General features: G+C 39.2%; 1 protein-coding gene across 1 annotated transcript; it reads right to left on the bottom strand.

Annotated features, from left to right (window-relative positions):
- Window positions 1-847: 847 nt before the first annotated feature.
- CHRNB4 (cholinergic receptor nicotinic beta 4 subunit) lies at window positions 848-14,990 on the bottom strand. The gene is made up of 6 exons (XM_049813268.1): window positions 14,762-14,990; window positions 9,894-10,039; window positions 8,033-8,077; window positions 7,797-7,906; window positions 3,749-4,721; window positions 848-1,660 (listed from the first exon to the last, which is right to left on the bottom strand). The coding sequence occupies exons 1-6, from the start codon at window positions 14,814-14,816 to the stop codon at window positions 1,520-1,522; spliced, it is 1,470 nt and encodes a 489-aa protein (XP_049669225.1). The 5' UTR covers window positions 14,817-14,990; the 3' UTR covers window positions 848-1,519.
- Window positions 14,991-19,151: the final 4,161 nt, after the last annotated feature.

Genomic DNA, 19,151 nt, shown 5'->3' with positions numbered 1-19,151 from the left:
GGCCATGCTGCAGTGCTCAAGCCCCTGGGAGAGCCCTTCCAGTGTGCAGGAGTGGGTGTGCGGGATGGGGGCGTGTGTGGCAGCAGTGCGGGGCAGTTCAGCGCATGGGCAGGAAGGAACTGAACACAGCAATCGGCAAAGGTCCCAGAGTTGCTCTGAACACTTGGAAAGGTTGGTGTGTCTGTTTTGGCATGTCTAAATCTATGTCGTCATCTTAGCTGCCTGGGAATGGTGATCTAGGTAGAGATGTAGCTCGGTTTTGATGACAGCAAATAGAGCCGGAGCTGTCTTCATCTGTGGCTGGTTCAAGAACACAGGTTTAGGTGTCAGCTAATCCTCCACTGGGACAGGTGAGCGTCACATCCCCTTCACAACTAGTAGTGGATTTTGCCACTTTGTTCACCAGTCATTAGTTGTATCTGTCAATGGTGGTAAAATTGTTATGTGTTCTGACCACACCCCAAGGAAAAGCTGAGATTGGTTGAGCTTGAAAAATGTCTTGTCCTTTTGTAGGTTACAAGCTACCTGGAACAAAGTGTGGTGGGATTGTCCTGTGATGGGAGTCTAGGGCCTTGATCTGTCCTTTGCCAAAGACTTTAAGACTGTACGTGCGTTATGTGCTTTCCTAGCTAATTTGTTGAGGATTTTACTTAAATCTGCTTAAAATCTCCACAGCAAAACATGCGTGTCTGTCTGTTCTCAGATGTCTTCTCATTCTAGCTGCCTTTCACAATTGTCTGCTCTAGATGCTTTCCTGTGCTCTTAGCCTTGGATTCATGGAAGTGTGTGTGGACCCCAATTACATGAGCTGTTAAAGTTGCAGGAACATTTCAGGATTAAATCCATATAAAGGAAAATTTTACATTTTATTTGTATTTCATCATTGAACAGAGTATATACAGGTTTGTTTGTCATATATTAATTTGGCCTCTGTTGATCAATCAGCTATCAGAGATGGCAAGTGGTTATACTCATAACCAGACATACTCAGAAGAATGTCTCTGTTTCTCAGTTCAGGTTTAAATATCATACTCAAACAGCTAAACAGTGATTCCACCTGTAAAGCTCTTCATAAATCAGTCACAAATAGTTTTGATGCATTTGAATGAAATAAATGTCATAGCAATACCTTCTTTGTAATAGGGAAATTGCAGTATTCTAAGGAAAGAAAATGTCCTTCCTGAGGCAATGTATGTAAAATACTTTTAAAATAACAATCCTTGTGAGCCAGGATGGCATACTGTACAGTAAATGCCTTTGTTATGTTCAGACTTCAAATAATTGAAAAAAGGACCAAGATATTACCAGAAATACTGAACTCATTGGAAAAAATAGTAGTTTTCTGTTTGTTTTGGGTTTTTTCCCCTACCACAAGAAGTCAAGTTCTGCTTTACATTTCCCTACTCTAAATCTGATGTAAGAGCACATCAGTTGGCATCTCTGTGGTTTTAACAGGGGGGAAACTGAGAGCAGAATGAGACTTAACATCTATGTAACTATTGACAGTTTTAAATTACAACTAAGGGTTCACGGCAGCAGTATGGTTTTGAAAAAGTGGCTGCAGAAATAATCCAACAGTCCCCAGGACACAAACAAGGACGAATATCCAGAGAAACAGCCTGTCCACTACCATGGCAACATACTTCCAATCTTCAATGACCTGGAAGAAAAAGCCAATTAAAGATATTAGCAATTTGTCATATTCTTTTACTCTTTCTCTTGCTAATGCTGAGTTTTTGTTTATGAAAATAAAAGTAAACAAATCTGAAGGTTCAGGGAATAAACTGACTTTAGGCTTGGGAAGGGATTTTTCTCATACAACCATTTTGGGCAGTGGTGAAAAATACTGTAAATATTTCTTAGCTGTCTTGGATGCACCAGGTACTGAGCGTTGCTGCCGGGTGGAAGCCAGTCCGGAAAAACCCACAGTCTAATCCAATTAAGGAATTTTTTTTCCTTTAATTTTGGTTTGCAGATGCTATTAATCTCAGTGGACAAAAATAGATGGTGTTTACTGCTGTTAAACAGGGTTAGCTTCAGACTTCTTTTCTTGTCAGCAGTCATCCTAATCAAGGGTTTTAATGCATATTAATACTGCTGCTTTTATTAAAATCCCTTTTTGCCTTGCATATATTGTCTGTGAAAGTCATGGCCTTAGATTCTGTTCTCAAACTGAAGTGACTATCAGGCTATTGTTGTAAAGGGGGAATATAGCCATCTTCATTTGCATCTCAGGATTGATTATTTTATCCTCTCTCATTGATTCTAGTTAAACATGGGACATCCTCACCTCAATGGCTTTACCTTGCTTGTCAATTATCTCCTGTCTTATATTAGAACATTACGTATTTTTCCTTCAGTGCACACTTTTAATTTCCACTGCTGCTAATGGGAATTGTGTGCTTCTGAAATCATACTGTAGTAGATGTGCATGAGCAGTTGTTATCAGACCATGATAATGAAGGAAGAAAGCAGAGATTAAAATTATGAATATAGAAAAGTGATATGTAATATCAGAGGACCCTGTGTGAAAAGCATTCAATTAATTTTTAATGTATAAAATACCCTTGAAAATTGTTCTTAATATCACATGGAAGCTTTGTAGATCCTTTAAGTGTGCAACACATTCTTGCAAGAATTTTTGAGCTATTAGAAAACTTTTTTTCTGCTCTATGAAGTCTGCTTCTGTTCAGTCAGTTTCAATGTTTACAAGCTCATGTCTAATGTTAATAGCTGATCTTCTTTATTTATATTGACAGTAATTTCAGTTAATAGAAAACATGAACTACTCCGTGGCATGCTCCTCAAGGGACTTCTGCAAGACCGGAAACCCAACTTTATTTAATCTGCTTGGCTGAGGGAGGGACAGCAGAACAGAAATAGAGAACCTAGAGTCTGACTGGGATCTGGGTCACAGAGGCGACACTGGTAGGTATGAGGCTGATTTTTTTCCTAATCATGGGTGCTTGTCTAAACAAAACTCTGAACCATCTGAGTTTTTCCAAGCATTATTCACAGTGTATTTATATCAGCTTTAGTGTGCTAGCTAGTAGCACAGGAGTAGGAGAAGTGAATAAGGCAGCAGCAGCACTGCTTAAATGCGTCCTGGATAAAGTACATCTTATAACCAATAACAAGTCTGATTCAACTCAAATGAAAGAAGTGTCAGCTCCGCTGGCATTAGGATTTCGATTCTACCCATTATGTTTGCTATATGCAGACAGATATCTTAGCCCGGAGAGGGTGTTTGCAAAGGCATTTTACCAATTTTACTAAATCCCCCTTCTGTGCCCAATTAGGTAAATAAATGCTTGAACTGCAGGTAGATTGTTTCTGGTTAATGTGGCCTGGCCATGGGTTGAGTCACAGTCTTACTGAATACAATGAGTAAAAATATTTTTTTTCTGACCTGGAACTAAATATTATTTCCCCCCCCCGCCAAACACTACTTGCATGTGACAACATGGCGTTTTCAAGGGTGCTTCATGACTTACTGGGCAATCAACATTCTCTCTTTGTAGAAATAACCATGTTACTTTCCAGGAGAGTATTGGTGTTTACCAAATTGCTATTCATTAAGTTCTTTTAACAGCAAAAAATATTTCCTCTTATAAGCTATAGCTAGAATCTCTCTAAAAACTTCAGAATAACTAGGGAGTTCAAATATGCTTTCTGAAGAACAGCGTGTTACAGGGAGGACAGGAGATGAAGTTTGGAAAGACTGGGATGATTTCTCGTTTTTACTTACACTCTGGTCGTTGTCATCACTTTTCATGTGCTCTGCTATAAAACTGACTCCATCAATTGCTTCTTGGACCTCAGGAGAAAATTTTGTGCCTGTTCTTAACCTAAAATCTCGATGGCTGCTGACATTGTCAAGAGTCTCAGTGATTTTCATATCACATTTTTTGGCAGAGGCTGTATTCAAAAAATAGGTAGAGCTCTTGTAGAAGTCAGCTGGCTCCATACAAGGATTCTCAGCTTTTGTCTTTTTGCAGTTGCACAGCTTTTGCCGTGGAGAATTATTTTCTGGACGCTTCATGAACAGGTAGGCTGGAAGTCTTTCAAGGAAAACCAGCTTTACCCAAGGGGGCATAGTGTGAGTACTTGGAGATCTATGGTGGACATTGAGTACACAGACACTGGTAACTATTGAGAAGGTCACTAGTACCATTGTAAACATGAGATACTTCCCAATCAGTGGAACATCTAGAGATGTTGGAGGGACTATTTTGGATATCAGCAGCAAGAACACAGTCAAGGCAAGCAACACAGATATGCATAAGGTCATTTTTTCACCACAGTCTGAAGGCAAGTAGAACACCAGGATGGCTAAGGATGTAATTAGCACACATGGAATGATAAGATTGATGGTATAAAAAAGGGGTTTCCTTTTAATAATGAAGTCATATGTCACATCGACATAATTGGGATCCAAAGGATTTACAGTCCTTCTTCCTGGGAGTGCTACAATGTCCCACTCTCCACTTGGCGTAAAGTCGTCCATGCTTGCCATGGAAGTTTTAAGCACCATATCAATTTCTGTATGATCATATGTCCAAGAACGGAACTTTAATGTGCAGTTTTGTTGATCAAATGGGAAATGCTTAACTTCAATCTTGCAGGCACTCTTGTAAATGGCTGGTGGTAACCAGCGAATGCTTCCATTATTCTTTACGATTGCATTTGTGTAAAGTGAAACTTCGTATGTGCCATCCGCACTAATGAAACAAGAGGAAAGAAAAAGGAGAGAAGATAATAAAACATTAAGAGGAAAAACAGTTCAAAACAGAAAAGCTCTGACATTCTTGGTCTTGTGGGCCTCAGTTGTTCCTAGAATCAAAATTTAGTAATATTTTGATTTTGAAATCTATGTTGTAGGGAGGTATAACTTGATAGGGAGATTAATGTATGCATTTCTCCCAATCAGAGAATTCATATTTAGTCCAATACTTAAAAAAATTATTTCATAAAAATACTATTAAATAATAAATATGCATCTCTGTTTCATCCAAAGAACTCAAAGTATTTTGTAAATGTTTGTTAAAGTAATTAAGGCTTACAACATCTCTGAAGGCTGAGTAAAAATGAGATCATCCAGCATGAAGATGGAGGTACCTTTGATCTGGAACACAGCCACTGCTAAGAGCACACAGCAACACTCCTAAATGACTTAGACGAGGAAATAAGGATGAGCAGTGTTAGTTAGAAATGCAGGGAGAGTGTAGGCAGAGGAAATGTAATTATATGGTTTACAATTTATTGCATCACTCCAGTTAATGTTTACTTATTACAAAACCAGAACAAACAAGCCACAGTGTTCTTAGTGCCCACAAATAATCTTGGCTCTGTATCTCCTCCAACTGCCAAACTTCCACCAGGAGAGTCTTCTATGTTATGATGGGCCCTTTAATTCAGGGAGAAGATCATTAGCAGTCAGTAGTCAATATCTTCTCCTGTCCAATATTTCTGGGTGAACAACTTAGGGCTGTTTAACCTATGAAGTATCCTGAGGTAGAAATGTGCAGTGGTCAATTGCTGATAAATATTATTGAAATGTAGTGGTTTTGAGTCTATTCACTGCATCTTCTCACCTGTGCTATGCAACATCTTTCAAACTCAGCCAATCAGGCTACTAAAGAAAAGTGTAACAGTAGGAAGGAACAACTATTAGTGACTGTTTTTTTCCTGACAGATGAGGAAACTCAAAGATTTGTTCCTATGTCGATCAATCACTTTTATTAAAAACTGGGTTAGCCACTTAGTTATACTGCAAAGAAGAGTCTGTACTAGGTACATCCCCCATGCCTTCCTTTTGATAAACATCTGTAAAGAAATGCACATAGCCTAAAGGCCATATGTTATCTGCAAAAATATAGGACCAAACTCACTGCAAGTGAACGAATGAAGTTCAGCTGACTATGGTTAAGTAGCACCCTTTTATTTGAGTGGAAATAGGCCCCTTAAGAGTTAATAAAAAGTCTAATGAATCACTTGTTTGTTCACAACACATCATGGAAAATAGGGCTATTTCAGTGCTAAAGTTGATTTTTTTCGAAGCAGGGAAGTGCGACAAGTATCCAAGGCTTGGCACATGTGTAGTTGTTCTCCAGATCAGTTGCATTTGGCTCTGGAGAGGCCTCATGTTACCAATGCTGGTGCCTGGCACTGAGCTGAGACCCTTGTAGCTAACTCATGTAGGCATTGAAACAAACAGATGCGGAAGTGAGAGGCTGTAGTGTACAAGGGTCATTAGTTCATTGCCAATAAAATCGCTAGTAAAGAGCTTACCTTTTAGTGAAGAGATTCTATCTTATTTCTCACGTCTGTATCTCCCTGAGTTAGATTTACCATTACACTGTACAATGTACTGGGTAGACTCCTGGGCTGAGAATCTGTAGGTTCTTCTGCTGGCTGCCCTTGGCTCAGCTGTGGGATAGAGGCTGGGCTGCTGATGCTGTCTCAGTGGCCTTTGCAGTCCTGTGCACAGGCTACATACGGACAGAGCTGTGGGGCATGGGAATGCTCTTCGTGTTTTCTTTAGCACCTTCTTGAACTGACTGATGCCTTTGAAACACTGCTTCTGCAGCAGAAAGTTACGGGGGGTGCTCTTTATCTAAAATTTTAATTTGAAGCTTTGTACTAATGTAAAAATCCAATATGGTGAGGCAAAAAGCTTGTTCCCATACATTTAAGAAGCCTTTTAAAACTTTCTTTCCATTCGTATAATCCATTAAATGGTATCGTTTGGAGAGTAAGGAAGAAAGCAGTAGAGGGTGGGGACATGATTTACCAGAACAAGATTGGACCAGCCAGAGTACATCCTAATCCACTGGCTGAATTATTTTGTGACTAATACAATAGTTTTAAGTATTTCTCAAATCTGATTTCCAGCAGTAGGATTCTAGGGACTTAACTCAGTTATATATAAACTTCCTAAGTTTCCCATCTGTATATGTTCATAAACCGTCACATGTTTATGAGTTCATTGTTTTTCAAAGTATCATGAAAGTATATTATAAGTTTTGATTATTTTTTTTCCCAAAGGCTTGATATCATCCACTTCAAGGCTTTGCTAGAGACTTAAAAACAAAGCAAAGCAAAACAAAATTGGCAGTTAGCTGTTTGTTTGAAAGAAGAACTGAAGTATGGTCTAGCACCAGGCTTTTGTTTTTCTCTGTACTGTAAAGCAACAGGGTCAAATGTTGACAGATTTATTATGTATTCTTACAATTGATTTTTTAATGCTTTATGAAAACAGAACATAATTTGGTTTTGTAAATGAATATTAACTCATGGAGTTCTGATACATGTGAAGTTTGTAACAGATTTGTGTTCTGGGGTTTGTGGTGGAAGGGAGGGGGGAAGAAGAAGTAGGAGACAAAAATGTAGCTCAGAACCTAAGATGTCCAATAGAATTCCAGATGTCTTATCTCCTTGCAAGCATGAACAGTTATGGCTGGGCTTGTACTTACAATGAATGCTTTCCATATAGTCTAGCTTGATATACATCTGAGTCTCAGTTGTGAGCCTTGTCACAGATCCCCTGGTGTTTTAACAGCTCACGCTGCAGACATGCTCCAAGTCTGCTGGAATTTCTTTAACCAGAGCCCTGATTTTACTAAAATTATCTTTGACACCAGTACCCCAGTCAGATACACTTGATACTGGCTAAAAGTTACAAAATTCAGTTTTAGAATTTTATCAGACCTACTTCATTGGTTCTGATGGTTGTTTCTTGATACATGGTTAAAGTTTTGTTCACTGTCTGCATAAACCACAGAAGTTTTACTTACTTATTGTAAAGCACAATGTCTGGCAACCAGATGTGTTTTGCAGGTATTCTCAGCTTATTTATTCCTTCATACTCAGAGGGCTTCCAAGCCAAACGATAATCAATCCACTCCTAAGAGAAGAATTGTACAGTAGTGATGGGAGTATCCAGACCAGCACTAACAAAACAATCACTGTGATAGAGTGAAAGCAGTTGCATTTGTGGCTTGCAAGAGCATGCCTCTGTGGGTTTGGTTACCTGGTTCAGCCAGACATTTGTAGTCATGATCTGCTCCCGTTCATTCTGCAGCGAAAAAGAGAGAGAAGAGTAGTCCTCTAAAAAGTTTCAGTTTATTGCAGTAATAAGATTTATTCAGTAGGCTTTTGAGGATATCTCCAACTACGCAGCATGATTTCATCCAGTGTATTTCAAGACAGGCATTTCTCTGCTGGTAATATGGCCAGTCTTGCGCACATACTGATGATAAATAGTAACCCCACAAGTGTAGAGCTCCAAGTGGCTTTTTAACAAGGACAGTTGTGACTGGAGTATGGCTATTTGGGAACAATTACCACCACTCTGCTGAGCTGATTTCTGCCCCCTTACCCCCTGTGGATTTGATTTGAAAGAGAAGGCATATTTGACCACCAAGAAGGCCTAGATTAACTTGTATGAGGTTTATGTAAGGTTTTGCCATGTAAGCTCTCAGCTGGCAGGCTCTGCTTCATGAAACCACTGTCTCTCTGGACAGCAGTCCAGAAGAGAAGTCTCTCTGCAGCAGATCTGTATGGCTGGGGCTCTACTGAAGGGGCAAGGTAGGAGGTCAAAGAGTCAGGAGGATTTCTGCAGGAAAACAGGTTGATTCTCCAATCCTGAAGATGCTTGAGATTGTCAGAGCCTATAAGATGCTTAATTTTATTTTGTGCTTGAAGACTGAGGATACAGAGGGACTGAGCTGTGCCATTCTTGATCCTAGCCCATTCATCTACTCTGTTTAGGTTGATGATTGCTGGGGCCTGTGGGGGCAAAGCACCTCGCTTTTTATGCCCAGAATCTGCAATCTGGGAGGACACTGTGCTAGTGGTGGCAGTGCACCATGTGAGGAGGCATGTCTGTGTCCAGGTGGAATTCTCCAGGAGAGAGGGAGTACTTGTCCCAGAGTCATCTGGTATACATGACAGTATATCCTGTATAAATCAGTCTGCACATATATAGGAAAACTCATCTGCTTGTACAGTTTCCCTTATGTTCCATGAGTGTCTGTCTTTTCTTCTTGAGTTTCAGAATATAAATTATATAGGTCTCTTAAAGTTTGCAGCAGTCCAGTCACTGGCCCACACACAAATTCTGGCAGGGAGGCAGTCATCTGTATCATCTTTTTCATCCAGGGAGAGAGCAGCAGAGTTGAAAGCCCCGATTCAGGAAATTATCCCCACTTATGTGCTGGATCTTGTTCCCACTGCAGTTAATGCTAAAACTCTCTTGGCACTGAGGTGTGTATTTGTGCCTTGGAAGAACTGTTAAACGCATGCTAACCTTGTGACTGAAAATGTCTTTCAGACCCATTGAAGTAATTTTTATTGAATATGAGGAGATACTTATGTGAGGATTGTTTTAACCACGTTAAACTATTCCAGCCAGAATTAACATGTCTTTTTCTTTACAATATTTCACTGTTCTTTGCTGATATGCCTGATATCCCATGAGATGTTGAGCTGGCTTTGTAGCTTTTTTTCAGGCCATTAAACCAGATTTCTTTGATGCAAACAGCAGAAGATCGTTTAGCATTGTATACACAGTCCAGGATAGGTCCTGACCAGGTGTAACTTACTGTAGCTGTACTGAAATCACTGGAATGATTTTGATTTTTTGATCAATGGAGTTTTATTGACTGAAGATCTGGCCACTGTTCTTTATTGCTTAGGCATAGATTGATCTCCCTGTTGTAGCTGCATTCTGAAGTATAAAACCAGTAAATTGCCATGTATGGGCCCTGCCTATTAAGTATTATTATGTAAACTAGAAAATAACAGGGACATAGTAATACCAAATATGACTTTTACTTAGAGTACTGTGCAGGTAGTAATGAATTAAAAGGCATAGCCTAATTTGAACTTACCACGCTGATGAGCTGTGCCAGGGAAACCTGCAATTCTATAGATACCAACTGGGATGAGTTGACAGCTGGTCGAATTAACTTATTGTACCTGTCAGGACTCAGTAGGTGGTTCATTAACTTTTCTTCAGCATCTGCTGCAGTGCTTCCTGTAAAACATCACGTAACAGGATTTCAGAAAGGAGACCAGGAGACATGATGTAGGGATCACAGAATTTCTGTGCATCAGATCATCTTCATGAAATAATGAGGGCTTTTGATTTTGTAAAGACTGTAGGCTTGTATGAACAGAAGGATATGGTGCTTGCACCAATATCTGTTCTGAAGTTGACTGTCTTTCACAAAGAATAGATCAAAGCAGATAAATCAGAACCCTTTGGGTTTTTTCATGGTAAAATGTAAAGCTCAAGTTGATAGATACTTTGGGGAGTACATTGAGAAATAGAAACTGGGAGCAAACCACTCTCTTAATAACAGAGGAAGAACGTTTCAATGATCCAAATGCAGGGAGTCTGGCTGCGACTTCTCTCTTTAGTGTTGTAGGAGACAGAGGTGCAGGCACGTGTACAAATTGAAAGACTGATCTGTGTAGGGAAAACCAGGGGATGAGCTGCAGGAGTCATAAGGGGTTTTTAATGATTGAAAGCTTTTTGGTAGCTAGTGATGTTTCTATTTCAGCATGATTTTATTTGAAAACCTGAGGCAGTATGTAAGCCTTATTTTATGTGGAAACAAAACCCAATTTATGGACTAGCACAAATACCGTAAACCTTAGATGGCCAAAGCTGGAGTTTAGTGACTGCAAAATAAGATGTCTGCAGGATACTATCAAACAAGCCTCAACATTTGCCATGGAGCAGAACAGCTTGTGACACAACCCCAGAGGTAACTGCATCTGTTCCCATGTTCTTGCCTGTGTTTTTTAAAGCCATTCTAGCAGACTTTTCAAACCACTATTGACCACCAAATAATACTGATGACTAAGGTCCTGGTAATGTCCTGCCAGCAGAATTGACCCAGAGAGATCCTGCTCTGTGTCAAGTAATTCTGTGTTGTGTTATACAGCTGACAGTGATGGACACAGATGTTAATGAAAACAGATTCTAATCCAATTGATAGAATGATTCTTCCATAGGAAAGGGCACCTAACTCAACCCTAGATAGTGCAGAATTGAGGATAGTGTCCCTACAGCATATTTGCTTCATTATTCCCCAGAGCATTTCCACACAGCAAAAACCACTGGCAATGCAAGTATTTTAAATTTGTGGTACATAAAAAACCAGAACAAATTAATGTTATAGCAAATCCATGAGATCCAGAGAAAGGCAGACATCAAAAGGCCAGCATTACCTAAGTAGCCAAAGTCTGTGTGCATTTCTAGAAGGTGCCTAGTTTCTATGTGAATTGGGCTGTAAGTTGCTAGGGGGAACAAGTCTCTCCTGAAACTTGGTACTTGTGAATTCCACTCAGATTAAAAAAATACTCTAAGAACTTCTTGTTTGATCCAGTAAGAAAGTGGAGACACATAAAAGGAAACAATATTGAACAGATTTTTCACATCTAAGAACAGCTTTTACTCAAGCTCTGGAGAAAGGTTGAGGTAAACACCAGGCTTGTTTTAATTCTTTTAAGACCAGCAGATGCTATGGCATTGGTAGCACAAATTTTGTCACATATACTTAACCATAACATTGCTCTTCAGAATAGGCTTCTCAAACCTTCCCAAGCCATTTGGGAAAACAAATTTGGATGAATACATCTGTGTTTGTTGGGTCAGTTTGTTTTTTGATTCATACTTGCTTTGTACCTCCCTGCAAGTCATTATAAAAGCCCTAGTACCATGTGATATTTTAATATTACGTTTATTCTCCATGTAAGCCTGCCTAATCAAAGGCTTATCAAGCTAGAGCTATGTTGATCCTTGCTAAGCTTCAGATTCTGTTTTTTCTTATGTATTGCAATCAAGATAGAGCTAAGTTTGATGCTGTAAAGAAAATGGGGCTGCACTCTAGGAATGAGTTGATCTGTGTTTATAAGGATAGGTGAGAAGCCTTGTGGAAGCTAAAGAGAGAATCTTGGTTAAAGTGATTTTATTGTGTTGTTTTGTTTTGTGTGGTATTTTTTGTTTTGTTGGTTTTTTTTTGTTTTGTTTTGTTGTTTGTTTTTTTTTAACAAACATTCCTGCTGTTGCATATGTAAGTGACATAAGCAGATGGCTATAATTCAAATATAATTAAATTGCCATTTGGTTTGTTTCATACAGTGATCACTGAATGCTGCTAGCAATGACAGTGAGCTCTTGTTTGAATTGATAAATATGTTTTCACTGTGTTGCCATCTTTTTCTGTAAATATTCTAGCATATGGAGTATTTGCTAAGCAGCAAGTAAGAAGTAGAAACTGCAGAATATCTGCAGAAAGCTAATTCTGAATTTGTAATAATCCTATTCTCTGAAACCTTGTTTTAGCAATCATAGTAGTCTGGTCTGCAAATCAAAACATACTGTGGGGTCTGCATGTCTGATGAGAACAGCTCAGATTCTGAAGTACTGACTCAATAAACTATGTAGATGAATGACAGGCCTTGACTTAATTATAAAAAATTATTTGTTAATAATGAATGCCTTTAAGAAATTATTATCTGTTCTTAGGGAAGGGGTTCCTGTAATAAATAATTCTTTCTAAAATTGCCATCCCGTCCCAACCTTTAAATAACTTAATAATCAGAAATAACGATCGAAGGGGCTCTTCATTCGTCTCTCTCAGATGCCTGTATCAAACACCGCTAGATGTCAGCAGTGCACTGCCTTAAAGGTTGCTAAAGCCAGTCTGTAAATAACATGTAAAAACGAGTGATTCTTGTATAATTTTTCTAATCTATTTTCCATTACCAATCTACATATTAACTACATGGCACCTAATGAGAACAAAATTACCAGGCATTCAAGTTCATCTTTATATGCATGAAATCATCATAAATTTACGTCAGTAGCCATGCATTTGAAACTACTCTTTTGCCTCTCATAGTTGGAAGAAACGAAAGTGCACAGTTTCCCTTGCAAACTGGTTTTTTCCAAATAGCAGTAATCACCAGAAATGTTGCAGAGGATAGACTGATGCTTTAAGACAAATGATTTTAACAAGAATGATGAAGCAGTCCTAATTTGGGGGTGGAGTATTTTTGTGTACTGAAAGCAGTAATAGCGAAAACACATTGGGGTGGAACCTGAGCTAGGAAAATTGTTTCAGCTTCACTGAACACGCTACACATCTGCTCCATGACAAGGAGAGCAAATTGCCACATAACTTGCGGTACGCATTCTGCAGTAAGTTTGTTTTCTCTGTGGGAGTATGACCATAAAAAAAAAATTGCATCAGGATGCTTCCAATTCCAGTTTCACAGCAGAAGAAAAAAACCACAGACTTCATTCAGTCCCCTGTGCAAACTTTCCCTTTGACATGTTCTAAATTAAATATATTAAATGAAATAACTAGTCATCCTGTGTTATGTTGTTTATTTTCAGTGTAATGACAAATATGTTGGAGTGATTTCCACAGAACAGAATAAGGAGCAATGTTGACAAATACAGGCAAGTGCACTGTTACCACTGTCTACATTGCAAAATTTAACATAAGGCATGTTTCATCTGTTTCCCTGACTTTGGTTATTTTAATAAATGTTGAAATAGCATTTGTTTAGAAATAATATATTGTAACACATGTTGTCATTTTTGTTCTTTCCTCTCTCACAAATAACTTAAGTGGACAATGGTGACATATCAAATTCCCATCTGTAATTTGTAAAGAGCAAACAAGAAGCAGCAATAAGACAATGCCATTATCTTATCTGAAATGACTTCATGATGTTTTTACTTCTCAGCATACTCTTGAGTAAAAAGATTTATATAACCTCTTAGAACAATGCATGCTAATTTGGAACACTTATTGTTCCAATTGATGTAGTGGTGAATTTACTGTATTTTAAAGACTATTTTAATTTCTGCACTGCAATTAATGCAACTAAAAAGGAAATACTAATGGGTTAAAAAGTGTGTAATCTAAGAATCTAAAGTAGGCCCTCACTCTTCATTTGTTACAAAGCAGATGTTTTCTAAAGTTGCCTTTCAGTGATTGAAGAAACAAAACAACTGTGGGATGAATAGGTAATTATGAGAAAGATGTGATTTTTGTGTCAGTTCAATTTCAGCCAGTTTCACTCTGAACAGTTCAGTGGAGTCCCTCTGTGGGAAGAAACTCCCACGGTAAATGCACTATTTCATGCTGCTGTTGGGCTGTGTGTGTTGACTAAAGCATATGCAAGAAATCCTGGTGGACTAAAGAAAATGTTCTTAATGTATGTTTGCTTTTTTTTAGCATATATTTACATATTTCAACTTAATTTAAGCTATTTACATAGTAATCAAACAATTAGGAAGTATGAACTTTGCAAAATATGTGAACTTGAGCCAATAATTAGAGGGGTGATATCTGTCTTATGGTTCATGTCTGTTGGACATGACATGGTTAATTTTTTATTTTTTCACTCCGAGCACAATACCTGCTTTTCCCATCACATATGATCCTGGGAGCATCTAAAGGGATATTATTTAGTGATTATCATTGTCATCTCCTACTGCTCTGTCATTTTATGTCCAACTTATTGTCTGTCCATATCCATCGTAGGGGATTTGCTGATACTGAACAAGCCAGAAACAACACTAAAATAATCAATTTCATGCATCCTCTTAAAGTCTGCAGCCTACTAGGGTGATAGTTACAAATTGTCTGAGAGCTTATATCACAGTCCTATCTCCTAGCCGCGAAAGCTATCGCTGTTCTGCAAACTGTATCTGAAAGAAAAGATCACTTACCGTTAAAATAAAAGGAGCCCACTACAAAGAGAAAGAGGGTGTATGTATTCCTCATGGCAATAACACGAAGAGGTGGATTGCTGTTCTTCAGTTAAGACAGCTGGCAATAGGCTTTGCTGTCAGGGATGCACAAGGAAGAGACGTAAAAGCAAACCTGAATCTTGGAGGTATTAAATGCCTGGAAAGAGACAGACAGTAGGACCTGGCAGAAGCATTCTGCAAAGTGGAGTTTTCGTGAGCATAGTGGTCCCTCCCCCTTTGCAGCTGTTTAAAGAGCTTTGTGAAGAGGAAAAGCACATAAGAAGAGGGAACATAATGTGATAATGTTGAATAAGAGGAAATGAAAGAGCAAGCTAAGCAACATGATCTGCAAAACACAACTGCTTAATTCTTGCTACTAGATAACATTTAGAAGGCTTTCTGGTTAATAAGTGCGGTGGATGGGAATAGCTGTGTGGCGAGAGCTAGTTATAAGTTTGTGCCAGAAGACCTGTTAGTGAAAGACATGTCAATAAATTATAGCCCTAGCAGAGGGTAATTTTCTGTGTCAAGAGAAAGTTGATTGCCTACTGCCAGCCCTTTTCCACTCCAAGGCCCACACGTGATCTTTCTAAACTAGAACTCCAAAAGGCTTTTTGGGGGCAGCAGGAGAGGAACAGAGAATTTGTTGTCATTAGCATTTGACAGGATTTTAAAAAGAAAGCTAAAGCAGCCTGTTCAGAAATAGCAGTAACTATAAAGACACTGCAGAGAGCACTAGAGAAATTCTGTGGAAGTCATATTTTACAGCTGAAGAGTTCAGCAGAGTATAGAGTATCATGTGGTTTTGGACTTGCCATGGGAAGATTTGTGTAGAGGGAAGGGGAAAGAAGATCTTACATGCCCTTTGCAAGCACTGTAGGACAGGCTGAAGTCCCTGGATAGAAAAAAAAAATGTGCTAATCTTCTAAATACTGTTTTATCTGCATATTGACATTCCTCTGCTTCAACTGGCCACCAGATGCAGTTCTGCTATTGTCTCATCTCCCAACAGTCTAACACCATTGGCTGGAGTAGAGGCATTCCTGATTTACCAGCATAACACACCAGAGTTCTGCATCTAGTACAGTTGCTACCTGACTGGGGTTATTTGGAGAAGGTCACCTGCTGCTGTTTTTAGGCAAGCTGTCAGTGTATAGTTGAACAACTCATTGCCTTCTCCCCAAACGTTTAGCCACCTTCTTTTCACTAAATAGGCCAGTATGTTATAACTTTGTTGTCTTTAAAGGAGCTGCCATCAGAGGTAACCCAATACATAAAGAGAGTCTACTAAAATCTTTGGTAACTGTACTATCTACAATCTATGTAACTCCTCTAAACAGTCTATTATTTTTGGCTCATTTCTTTAGGGAAGGAGGATGGATTCAGTGAGACAAATGTAAAAGCACTCACTGCATGGACTTCCACTTGTATAAAACAAGCTGTTAAAAGTCAGCTTTGATGAAATGGCTTGTGCTGTTGCCTTCCCTTACTCTGAAAACTCAAGGTACGTCGACTATACTGTATCCTCCACTGAGGATTCCCAGTAGTTCTTTAAAAAGCTCATAGCCTTCTACCATGAGAAGAATGGCTTGTATGTTCTCACCTTTCTTCACCGGCAATCTCAAACAATTTCCTTTAATATAGCTTTAATGTAACACCCTCAATTATAATCTCTCAGGTTTAATAGTGTTTTTAACTTTAAAAGATATAAAACTTTGATCTCTTATAACTAGTAAACTTGTATATATATAAAAGTGATCACTTAGTTTAGAGGTGGATTTATTGCTTCTTAATGCTATGCAAACATCTCTGATGATAAAACGTTCTGTGGATTATGGAGGAATCGATGGATGATGATTTCTGTATACTCAAAAGATTTTTGCAGCACGCTTGCCTATTGTTAGCCTTAGCAACATAAATGTGCTTATCTTAATGATTAGGTCCAGCCTGGTATGAAAGATCCGCTGTGCTAGCTCCTGCCTGTTATTTTAAGTCTTTTTTTGTGCTTTCTTCACTGCATTTCCCTCTTATTCACTTCTCTGTTAGCTGGAATTGATTTAAATTGGGGTGGTTTAGCCTGGAGAAGAGAAGGCTCCAAGGAGACCTTAGTGTGGCCTTTCAGCGCTTAGAAGGGGTTTAGAAGAAAGATGGGGACAGACTTTTTAGCAGGGCCTATTGCAATATGACAAGGGGTAATGGTTTTAAACTAAAAAAGGGTAGATTCAGACTAGATATAAGGAAGAAATTTTTTACGATGAAGGTGGTGAAACACTGGGACAGGTTGTCCAGAGAGATGGCAGATGCCCCATCCCTGGAACATTCAAGGTCAGTCTGGATGGGGTTCTGAGCAACCTCATCTAGTTGAAGATGTCCCTGCTTATTGCAGGGGGGTTGGACTAGATGGCCTTTAAAGGTCCCTTCCAACCCAAACCATTCTATGATTCTAAATGGGAGTTAGAATTCTTACCTCAAAATAGTGTGGGAACTGAGGGGGAGGAGAATAGTTCCAGTGAGACAAACAGGAGAACAGTCATTGTGGGGACATCTACTTGGATGAAAAAAGCCAGTGCAATCCGAGTGAGTACATGTGAATAGATTAACTGCATGAAGATAAAACACTATTTCTCTGCTTTCCTCCAGCATTTAATTAACAGCATATAGAAATGGAGCCTTCCCACAGAAAATTACCCTCTTGTAATAGTCACAAACCCTAGGAGGTGTGTCCCAAGCAAAGTGTTTATGCTGAGCCCTCCAATTCTTGCTTCTCACTACATTCCGCTTGGCTTGTAACTCATCAGAGGCTTGTATGGTCAGAGACCTTGCTATACTCTTCAGCCGGCTGGGCAATGTTGTCTTTTACAATGTGCAGGGAATTGCTCTCAAGGAGCTGTGCCTTCAGTTGCTAAGGATCTGTTTAGGCAAAGCACCAGTCTGCTGGGGAAGAAAGACTGCATCTTTTTCTCTGTTTTTACTTTCTGATATCTGACCTATTTCTCCTCAAAGGCAAATCTTCCATCTGCCAAAGCAGCCTCTGTGCTTTTGCACCAGTTACAGGAGTAACAGATGTATGGACCCTGTAGTCACTGTGCTTGTACCATCTACACTGCTTGATGCTTGAGAGTTGAATAGCAGCTCAAGATGTAACAAAACAGATTGGGATTGCTTCACCAAAGCAGTGGGCCATCACAGAGCTAAAGGATCACAGATTATTCACTGACTGCACTATTTTTGCTGCTGAAGCTGGGCAGGGAGAATTACCACAGCTGGTTTTTCTTCTCTCTGGCCATATACATTCCTTTGCCATTCACTTGTGTTCATTCATTCTGACAGATCGCTGAAGGTCTTCCTTGATCACTCGTGCTATGCAATCATTTTATCCACAGTGATGCTGCAGGATTCCATGTATTCATTAAGCTGAGATCCTAAAATGAAAAGTCTTTTTAGTAGACATTAGCATATGTGATATTCTGGATTTGCATGTTAATGCACTGTGCAAGCATGGGAATAGCATGGCAGAGTCCCATCCACTGAACTGGCTGGGGGTTTGTTCCTGGTACTGTAATGCTTTGCATGCCTTAGGATATTAGAACTCTTAGATGCATGAGGAATGCAAGATGTCCAAGTGCCCAGGAAAACTGGCAGTCCCCTTTTGTGGATTTATCATGGTGATTTCAAGCTGCCACTTGCATATAGGAAAGAGCCAGTCAGAAATGCTGGAGCTTTCAAAATGGAAGCAACCTGGGATGCAGCCTGCCTCCTTAATGAGACAGGTACAGGTATTATTGGCAGATTGCTGCAAAAATAAATGCTTCCAGGTGGAAAGCCACAATTGGTTTCCGGTAGTTGGACACTGAAATAAAGTTCAGGTCTGAGCTCATGGCTAAACTGAATCGATAAGGGACTTCAGATCATCTTGTTAAATACTGGCCTTACAGAACACACAGGACTGACATACTGTTGCAGTAGCAGAACAGCTGTCACATTCTGATTGCAAATTGCTACAGAAAATGGCAACTAATGGCCAATTTTGTTTTTCTAGCGCCTTACATCTGAGTGAACTTTAATGATATCTGCCAAAGTCCTGGTTCATCTCATCAGCAGTAAGGCATACTGTGCTCTCTGATCAGTTGAAAAATGGAACTTCTTACAAGTAACTTCTGCAAATACCCATGGCCCTTTGCAGGTAAAATCATAGTTTTCCCTACTCACCACTGTCTAAATGAGCTCATTAGAACAGCTGTGCTGGAGCTAACATTCTGCATTCCTGGAATTTTTTTTCCTTACAAATGCACTTACAGTCCCATCAGAGATGTGTGATACCTCAGCCATTCTGGTGCTAAAGTTTTTGGGTTAAGTCGTACTGCTGCAA

This window comes from Accipiter gentilis, chromosome 10 (assembly GCF_929443795.1).
Source record: "Accipiter gentilis chromosome 10, bAccGen1.1, whole genome shotgun sequence".
NCBI lineage: Eukaryota > Metazoa > Chordata > Aves > Accipitriformes > Accipitridae > Astur > Astur gentilis.
This window is presented reverse-complemented; position numbering and strand designations above follow the sequence as displayed.